Source organism: Psittacula echo, assembly GCF_963264785.1.
Source record: "Psittacula echo genome assembly, chromosome: 5".
NCBI classification, from domain to species: domain Eukaryota; kingdom Metazoa; phylum Chordata; class Aves; order Psittaciformes; family Psittacidae; genus Psittacula; species Psittacula echo.
Window position 1 is genome coordinate 27,575,322 of NC_137739.1, and position 10,575 is coordinate 27,585,896.

General features: G+C 38.1%; 1 protein-coding gene across 1 annotated transcript in view; it reads left to right on the top strand.

The window, feature by feature from the left end:
- The window catches only part of SPON1 (spondin 1), a gene marked incomplete at both ends in the record, with an annotated part of 193,139 nt that extends 183,138 nt beyond the window's left edge, over positions 1–10,001 (top strand). The window contains 9 exons of the mRNA XM_080619024.1: positions 3,710–3,911; positions 4,996–5,136; positions 5,470–5,545; positions 5,974–6,156; positions 6,464–6,634; positions 6,747–6,914; positions 7,848–8,012; positions 9,274–9,537; positions 9,838–10,001. Of these exons, the coding sequence (XP_080475150.1) occupies positions 3,710–3,911; positions 4,996–5,136; positions 5,470–5,545; positions 5,974–6,156; positions 6,464–6,634; positions 6,747–6,914; positions 7,848–8,012; positions 9,274–9,537; positions 9,838–10,001 (1,534 nt within the window). The remainder of the gene's footprint in view (positions 1–3,709; positions 3,912–4,995; positions 5,137–5,469; positions 5,546–5,973; positions 6,157–6,463; positions 6,635–6,746; positions 6,915–7,847; positions 8,013–9,273; positions 9,538–9,837) is intronic.
- Between the last annotated feature and the right edge of the window lie 574 nt (positions 10,002–10,575).

The following is a 10,575-nucleotide window of genomic DNA, read 5'->3' on the forward strand; positions in this document are numbered from 1 at the left end:
TAGTACACATAGCATCCAGGAAGTAAAATTCACATTGATTCCAAAACTCTATAAATAGTCTAATTTGTTGAGCTAGCTCATATCATAGAGACAAAGAGTATATACTCAGGCTGCCTTTTTCTACTTCTTTTATACTAATCGAATATTAAATCAAAAGTAACCTAAAAATTTTAAATCCTGAAAATATTATTTTCAATATTTCTATCCACCTTCCTTGTGTGAGCTCCATTACCTTGTATGGAGATATTGCTAGAACACAACAATATTGGTTCAACACTCAAAAATACATCTCGCACCAAGTTGAGTTTTGTGTTGGTTTGCCAAAGGCTTTCTTAACCTCCCACCCCAGCAGTGATAGCAACTAGATTGTCACTTAGGGGAAAAGTTTGTAAAGCAAAACCATGTTTGTGTTCTTTCAGCTTTAAAAAAAACCCACCACCACAGAAACATATACATACAAAACCAGAAACAAACATAACCAACCAACAATAACCCACAGAAAAAAAGAGCATTTCCTTATGCTGCTCAGTATGTGTCATCGCTATAGCTGAAGACCCAAATCATGCTAAGATAAAGAACATACATAGAATAAAAATAAAGAAAATGGAAAACATTAGAGTGCGGGACACTGTCTGGTACTTTCCTTCACCCTGTACTATGTGACAGGAATTGAGCAAGGCGGATCAGGCTCACAGTGGAAAAGTACTGTCTGCTTCAGCTAATGAAAGCAGGATTCCCTAGGCCTGTGCGGTTCTCAGGCTTGTCACCTAGAACTTACCTGATGTTTAGGATTTGATCTGCAACTCCTATTCGCCATTGTTTTTATGCATGTATATGTGAAAGAGAAGGAAAAGGAACATGTTGGTCTCACAGCAAATTCACATCAGTTAGAAACTTCAGGCTTTTCCTGTCGGCATTACCAAACATGCTCAACCTGTCACAGAAGAACACTCTCCTAAAATTTAAGAGCCTTAAAATGATAATATATACTTATATCGAAAGCAGAGATAGAGATGATGATCTACATTCCTGTTTCATCAGGTGTGTTCACAATACAGAAATGAAAAAGGTCAGGTTCAGGATGCACTTGAGTATCACTAGATTGCTTCAGAATATCCATAAGCAAATCTTAGGACACTTGAGCCTGATGTGTTGTTGAGGTATGCCTGGAAGGATTGAGGTTCCTGCCAGCTTCATATATTGTCATTAGTGTGGAGACTGGAAACATCTGAAATCTGTCACTTTACTAAAAACCCTAGTAAATAAAACCCACCAAAGATCATTTAAGATTGTAAAAGACCAATCAGTGCCTGTCCCTATGCCCACGTAGTAGTTACTAACCGTGCCTTAGATCAGCCTGTTTCTCCTCCTTAATTACAGCAGCTCAAGAAGGACTCTGAATGTTGGGCAACATTATACATCTGTGGTTCAAATTATTCATACTGCTTACAGGTACCACACAGAAATTAATAAAGTAGCAAGTGTAACAAATACATTTTATGATAATATATAAAGACTTCATTATTGTCTGAACAGGAGTGGAGGAAAAAAGAAAAAAAACATGCTTCCATTTGTCCTCTATTCCTTCACATTTCTGTTAAACAGCTACAGGATGAAATACAGTAAAATGGCCATAAAACTACCTATTTGTCTTAAAGAAGGAGCAGAAGATAGGTAATCTTTTTCAGAGTGCTCTGAAATTGGAAAAGATGCAAGCTGCAGATCTCCTGAACACATGCAAAAACTTGCAGGCAAAGCACATCTCCTGAAGTGTTCCTTTACACAGTTTCAACATTGATAGAGTTTAATTTAACTACACGAGTATTTTTTATTCATATGAATAACACAATTAATATTTACTTTCCTAACAAAGTATCCAAAGCTTTAATTATATGTGCCTTTCACAAGAATAACAGGTGACAAAAGTTTTCCATTCCTATGTGTCTAAAGTGATTTCCAACCCTCTGCTTTTAAACGGTATGACTGTATCTGCCTCTTGTTTTTCCTGAGTACATGTGCACAGAGCAGTGAATGTCGTGTCACACAATACATACCAGCTCAGTAGTATCAGCTCAGGTGCCGGATGCAGTAGTGAGCAGCTCCACATGACCTTTGCTTTTCCCCTGCAAGAGCTGACCCATGACTCTATTCTGCATCTGCAATGTCCATATTAGATATATTCTTAATCTAAAGAACATGAATGCAAACACATTTCTTACTGTTTTGACTTCTGCTGTGTACTGCTTCACGTACAAAATTCCTATAGGGAATCTTAGAAACCCATATAATGCAGTAAATCCTTTAGTTAATTGAAGTCAGCCGGCAGGCTTTTTAAGGCTAATCACTGCTATGTACTTGACAAATATATCAGGATACTGTACTCACAGATTGAAGATGATACTGTCATTCATTATTTATTACTTTACATTAGATAAGTTGTTCAATTGAACAAAAAAAAAGTCACTGAGTCATTGGCATCTCTTTCTGAGAAAGGCAGGATTAATGTCATCACCTTTAGAAACTGTTCTACTCGGAGTCCTTAATTCAAGGACTTTACACAGTAAGAAACAGTGGAACAGAAGTGACCAGAACATTTCACCCATTAGCAAATGCCTGCTTCTTCATTTGGCCCTTGAGGATGAACTAGAAACACTAATTTTTAGACATCTTACATTTAAAACTGTGATAACTACTCAAAATCACGGTCTTTGGGCTGTTCAGTTTTCTAATATGCTGAGAATGCTATGAACTAGGAAAACCAGACCAATGAAATGCTACATTTTTACAGGGACTCAAGCATTTGGATGCTCAAAAGCAGTGTGTTTTAGCATAAAACACAAAAAGAACCAGGCTTCAATTTGACTCTGTATTGGCTCAAGTCCTGTAACTGAAGAAAATCTGGGTTGACATCAACCAGACCAGTATTTTGAAGAGCAGAATTGCCAAAATCGTATTTTAAACACTTCTGCATTTGTTGTTGCTCACCAGAAGGATGCCATGAAGTGGTCCAGCTTTTCATCTGTGAAAAGGAACTTCGAGTTCAGGCCTGATTTTATTTTTCATCTGCACAGGAATGGGATAGCTGCTCATCAGCATTGCAGAGCACTTTATGATTCAGCAGGATTTGATTTCTTCCTAAGAGAACAGCTGACAAAGGCTGGATGAATAGGGGCTCTTTCACATACATTGGCAGAAACCTATGACAGTCTTGGCTGAACTCTAGAGCTGGCAGTGGCCATTAATCTCTCAGCTGAGCACTAAAACTCTGTTAATGAGTGCTTTCTTGCACACATACACAAGTTAACACTTCCAAGCACTTTTGGCATCAGAATTTCTATTCTCTTTTGGGGGTAAAAAGTATTCCAGCAATCAAACCCTCACGGTATTTCTCTGCTATTTTACTTCAATTTATTATTATTATTATATGACTAAGACAAAAGCTGCTGCTGCTGCAGCTCTTTATTGCTATATCTCTCTCACCCATTAAACTGTAAATCTCCTTGAACAATGTCAGAGCTGTTTCTCAGATGATATTGGAGACTGAAACTAGACAAGGCTGAGCAGCTGTCTCCTCCCTACCCTGTTTCGCCATCTCTATGTACCAAGCAGTGTTGTGCCAGTGTTCAGCATTTCTCAGTCTGAACTACCAGTTTCATTTCCGTCTACCAGCAAATTCAGCTGCTAATGTCTTCCTGTGGCAAATTTGCAGGAGAGCTGCTCCCTCTGCTGAGTTTTCTGTCGATCGTCACCGGCACCTGATGTCCTTCCTCACCATGCTCGGCCCCAGTCCGGACTGGAACGTGGGTCTGTCTGCTGAAGACCTCTGTACCAAGGACTGTGGCTGGGTTCAGAAAGTCGTTCAGGATTTAATACCCTGGGATGCTGGCACAGACAGTGGCATTAGCTATGAGGTATTTGTAATATATTAAATACATAAAGTTTATCTTGATCAGTGAGGAATTAGAGCTATTTGATCCACGGTAATGCCATGCATGCCTTTATACTACTCTTGTAAAAATTTTGTTCATAATGAATTAAAATTCATTTAGACATATGCTACAACTACTGTCAGTTGTTGCATCTGAATTCCCTGAGCATTATTATTAATGGATAATATTACATTCACCTAGGATATTATTACATTCTTCTACTTAATAAATGGATGACTTAGTCTGCTCAAAACTAAGTATCAAGGTGTCCAATCCCTTTGATACAGATCTGTGTGCCATCAGCAGCCGTATCGCCTTAAGTTTTCTACTGTTTCAACTCCAATGCCACCTATTCTGTTTTGCACAGAAAACTTAACTGTTCCTTACAGTGACTGAAACTCTGAAATTCTCATCACTTCAAGGCTTTAAAAATCATACATTTTCTCTGTCTCCATCACTTTCTCAGTCTAGAAAAAGATTCACATCATCCTCAGGTAAAGTCCTGGTTTTGATCAAATGAGTTACGTCACATTCATGAACTGGTTAGGTCTCCATAGGTTCCAAGCATACCTACACTGTGAGTCTACAGAGAGAACAGACAGTTGACGGCAGACAAGAACAGTCACATTCTCAAACACCACACATACTCACTTTTCAGGTGACTGAAACAGACATCAGAAGATGGCTGGTTTCTTTCTTTCAGACCTGGTCTCTTTAGAACCTAAGGAATTTCTCCAGTTATAATGCAACTCTGGAGGCATACTGAATATATATTTTTTATTAATGTAGCTGTGTCTAACCACACAACAAGACTCACGTCTTATTGTGAACCCAGCTTCAGGGTTGAACCCCAAAGTGTTAGAGAAGTGCTTCCTGACAAAAAAAAAAAATAAAATTCCAACAAAAAATCCAACACCTTACCATTAAGTACAACTGCACTCAGTTCATCTTAGATTGGAATTTCCCAATTTCACATTTTGGAGAAGTTTTAAGTTCTGCAGATGAATTGTGTTATTAATAATAATTATTTGTTTCTTTTTTAACATTTTTTTCTTTTTGACTGCAGTCTCCTAACAAACCTACAGTGCCTCAAGAAAAGATCAGACCACTTACAAGCTTAGATCATCCCCAAAGTCCATTTTATGATCCAGAAGGAGGATCCATCAAGCTGGTAGCCAGAGTTGTCATTGAGAGAATTGCACGCAAGGTATGATACATATATATAACATTCTTAAGCAAACAAAACACCCCACCTCATAAACCAAAAAAACCCAATCCTCTCCCCCGCCCCAAATCTACCCTCTTTAACCTACACCGAACAAAGATTATGGCAGAAAAGAACTAAAACTGTCTTAACATATTATTTCTCCTACTTGTGGTAATAACTGCATCTGCTTAATTGGGGATTTTTTTAAAGTATGCACAGGAATGAGAAGAGAAGAAAGTGCTGCAAATGCAATAGTGCCTCACAGTACACTGGGTTAGCCCCCCTCACTGCATACACGTATAAGTTTCCTGTAACACAATAATTCCTTTGCAGGGGGAGCAGTGCAATATCGTACCTGATAACATCGATGATATTGTGGCAGATCTAGCACCAGAGGAAAAAGAAGAAGGTACATTTTAAATTAGTTTGTGCTGTACTAATTTACATTTTGTTCCATTTTCCACTGTCATTTTTAGATAAAGTACAAAACTGACTTAGGAGCAAAAGCCTTATTCAGTGCCAAAAAGTGATTTTGGTTTTCATCTTTTCTGGTATTTACAATTAGCCTTCTCTTATGCAGTAAAGGAACTGCATGCATACCTGGAAGATGGCAATAACAATGGAAGTGATAAAAGAAAGAAGCCTTTTGGGGTTTGAATTTTTTTCCTTTAAATGAAAGTTGACAATTAGTCTTGGAGAGTGGGGGGCTAAAATGGAGAAGATAGAATGCAGGAGGAAAGACTGTACCCTATTAGCATCTAAAGTAATCACCAGTCAGGTAAAGAGAGCCAAATGGAAGACTATTTTTAACATTCACTGCCTTTTCTTACTTTTTAGATGATACCCCTGAGACCTGCATATATTCAAACTGGTCCCCATGGTCGGCTTGCAGCTCCTCTACCTGTGAAAAGGGCAAGAGGATGAGGCAGAGAATGCTTAAAGCTCAGCTGGACCTCAGTGTGCCCTGCCCAGATACCCAAGATTTTCAGCCATGCATGGGTCCAGGCTGCAGTGATGAAGGTAATAAAGAGGAAAGAGTAGAGAACATCTTGTAGGGTTTGCTCTTCCCTTAAAGTTCTTAAAGCTAGTGGTTGCTGCAGTGTAACTCAGGCTATAGCAAAGAGGACTAATTGCCAAAGAATACAAACTGGATTCATCTTGGTGCACAAAGTACACAGAAGTAAAAAGGAAAGGGGTAAAGTAAGCAATCAAGGAAGCACAGAATGTGAGAGGCAGCATAAAAGTGACATTGCACACAAATAGGCAGCTACAGATTTATCAGCAATTCTGTTAATATTAGCTATTGAAATGGTTCTCTGTGTTTTAGATGGTTCCACTTGCATGATGTCTGACTGGATTACATGGTCCCCATGTAGTGTTTCCTGTGGAATGGGAACACGATCTAGAGAGAGATATGTAAAACAATTCCCTGAAGATGGCTCTATGTGTAAAGTGCCTACTGAAGAGACTGAGAAATGTATTGTAAATGAGGAATGTTGTAAGTATTTTATTTAGCTTTGTAAAACCCAGCCAATAGCAGAAGTACTGCCCAAACCATGTTTTTATATAAGCTCTACTAGTGACTGATTTTGTCTGTCCATTTTGAATAGCCCCTAGCAGCTGCCTTGTCACTGAATGGGGAGAATGGGATGAATGCAGTGCTAGCTGTGGCACGGGGATGAAGAGACGACACAGAATGATCAAGATGACTCCTGCTGATGGATCCATGTGCAAGGCAGAAACTACAGAGGCAGAGAAATGCATGATGCCTGAATGCCGTAAGTGTCCATGAGTTTCTCTTCTCTGCTATAAAGATAGGCATAATTTCTGACATGTTCCTCCATCACACAGATAATATACCCAAACAAGAAGCAATGGTGCTTTTTCTTGTTCTTCTTAAAATTAGCTTCCCTAAGGAATGTGCATTAAGTACCAGTTTCACCAGCAGGATGAGAATGTTGAGAAAAAATATTCAGTAGTATCCTATTACTGTATTATCCAGACAGCAAAGTGCATATTAGCAAGCCATACCTAAGCAACTCTGATTTATGGACTATGAGGTATATTTAATCATAAGGCTATAATAAAACAGTGCTCTCTCCTTTTAGCCCATGAACAGTTCAGAAATAGAAGTGCTCCTTTCATGTGGTCAGCCAGTCTCATTCTTACTGTGACTATTGAACTAGATGATCTTAAGGTCCTTTCCAACCCTAAGTATTCTATGATTCTGAGATTCATATTGTTTAAATGTCAAGAAATGTTAAGATTTTCATGAAAGACAAAGAATTAAATTTTAAAAGATTTCTGGCAGACAAAATGTGGAATTATCACATTTTAGACTATATCAACCTGAGTTTCAGTCCGTCCACTTCAGCAATCCAGATTTTTTTATAGGAGTCATGATTGAAACATACCTTCTTAAACTATTTATTTCCCAGGAGCACTGGGATTCTGCAGATATAAATAGGCTATAAAGGCAGCAAAGAAAAGGTATTAAAATGAGGCAAAGCTTTCAATTTAATATACTGCTTTCTGAGCATCTCTAGCAACACCATTCAGCTTATGATTCATTTTGTCCAAATGTATACAACAAAGTATAATTGGTTGATGACAGATAAAGCAGTATATTTTCCACCTGTATTATTTTCAAAATGTGTAGCTTCATAATTTATGTACAATAAAAATTCATTACCTTTTTATTTTCATATCAGATACCATCCCCTGTTTACTCTCGCCTTGGTCTGAATGGAGTGACTGCAGTGTAACATGTGGGAAGGGCATGCGAACCCGGCAAAGGATGCTGAAATCTGCTGCTGAGCTGGGAGACTGCAATGAGGAGCTGGAACAAGCAGAAAAGTGCATGCTGCCCGAATGCCGTAAGTGTGGGAAACTCTCTGGAGAGAGAAGGTTAATTGTGAATGGCAAAGTCCATGGGTCAAAACTATCACCAGTTTTTAGCACCACCTCTTAGGTAGGACAGCAACTATGGATTTTTATTTTTTTTTTTTTTATTACTAGTATTATTAGTGTGGATTTTCATTTACTGACAGCTAGAACATGACCATCATTTCAGCTTGCTTTACTGAACCTTATGCTGATGACCAATATTGCCTTGGGCATACTGTTTCTACATATTTAACACACTACGAACTTCAGGCAACAGTGTGTGCACTTCCCAATAGCAAATAAGTCAGAACTGTAAAACCTCTCTTTTACTCAAATGCAGTGTGTGTTCTAGGAAGGAAGGAAAGAAGAATTGAAAACATCTCTGTGGCTCTTCTAGCTCACACAAAGAGCACAAAAGAGGCTCACTCCATCTTTGATACATCTCTGAAAGGTATCATAGATTTTTTACTGATCTACGCATCCCTTTGTAACCAGGACTACATATGAGACACTGGATGCTGTGGAAACAGCTGCATTGATTTTTTTTTTTTACCTTACTCTACTGAAATCTCCTCCCTTCTTGAGTGGTCAAAATTTCTAGTTGCTTTGCAGTCTTGTGAAGCGCCCAAGGTGCTGCTGAACAAATAAGACATGATTGCTTTTAGTGTCCTGTTGCCAGCTGGTTTATGAGGCTTTATAAACAAATTACATTATTTTTCACAGAAAGTATTAGATAATTTGTTAATTCAGCTTTTCTTAAATTATGTGAAATGTCATTTTCATTATTATTCACTGGGGCTGTAAGTTTTAAGTAGTGCTGAAAGATGAAAACTTTTAAAGCTATTAGCAAATCTCGCTTATTGCATAACACTGCTTACACCTCAGAGGCATCAGATTCTTTGTGAATATAACTCAATTTTTAACAGCTTTTCATTATGAAACAGGCATATGGGTGGGAGAATTGAAGAAAGCACAGGGGAAGAATTATTTATACTTTCTTGGTAATTTTAGTGATCTGCCACCACCGCTCTTGAAAAAGAAATTGAGGAAAGTGTCAAATAGTAATTCTGACTAGAAATGGACTCCAAAAATTTTGACGTGTAGCCTCACAACATTTGCTGAAAAGCCTGGAGGCTTAAGCTGCTTTCCTGTGTTCAGGGTGCAAAAACTCATTAGGCATGTCTATGTGTTTCATCTTGACTTTATGTTTAGATCTCACAGCTTTCATGTAACATTTCTCATTCTTTACAGCCATTGACTGTGAACTAACAGAGTGGTCCCAGTGGTCCGAATGCAATACCTCATGTGGAAAGGGCCATATGATCAGAACAAGAATGATTAAAATAGAACCACAGTTTGGAGGAACAGCATGCCCAGAAACTGTCCAACGTACAAAATGTCGAGTCAGGAAATGCCTGAGAGGCCCAGGTATGGAAAAAAGGCGCTGGAAAGAGGCCCGAGAGAAAAGGAGAAGTGAACAAGCAAAAAAAAATATAGATAATGAGCAATATCCAGGTGAGTGTGAAACCATTTTTCAGCATGCTTATGTCTGTTTTTCTTTTCTGCCTGACAGGAGTTTGTGAGCAGCTCCAGTTCATGCATTTCAGTCTAGGGAAAGTTTTAGCAACAAAGCAAACTGTTTTTCAGTGTTTGACAAATGCACCTTGAGTACACTTAACTGGGGTTTCTTAATTCCTACTGTAAGAACTAGGATCTATGCTCTCTTCAGTTCAAAAGCTGTAAGTGTGCACACTTACACTGAGATAGGTAGATTAGACTGAAATACTAAAAACTTACTCAAATGACTTTTTTCAGTTTGTAGGCTGAAGCCATGGACTGCTTGGACAGAATGTTCTACGCTCTGTGGAGGTGGAATTCAGGAACGCTACATGATGGTAAAGAAGAGGTCCAAAAGTACTCAGTTTACTAGCTGCAAAGACAAAAAGGAGCTAAGAGCATGTAATGTTCATCCTTGTTAACAAAACACAAGGCTTCCAAGAGATGCACTCGGAGCTAAATGGAAAGTCAACCTTGGTTTGGTTTTTAAAACAACAACGACAAAAATATAAAGTGTATATTAGTTTTCATTTTTTGCAGTGTGGTTTGCTTTTTAGTCTTGCTGGTGCAAGAAATATATTTTATAAATATTTCCTTACAGATTTATGCTGAGAGTAAATCTTTGATACTCCAGCCAGCCCTTAATGCATAAAAATAGTAAGTCATTATGAGTTATTTAACTAAAATACAACATATCTGTGAACATGGAATAGCCATATAGAAACATTACTTGTAAAGACATGGGATGCATGCATATTAACATTACTAAGTTAAAGTGACATGTTTCATATGTGGGAGGATTTCTCTCTCAATTAGATTTTGAAAATCCAAAGCAGTGCCTACGTGATTCCACAACTATGCCAAGGAGTCATTTCAGTGATGCAGGTTCAATACTATTGAAGGTGCATGTTTATCATTTTACCCTATTGGGTCAAGTTATAGTAATTATCCTGTATACTTTTCTTCACATGGATGCTATGGCCCATGCAAAATGGT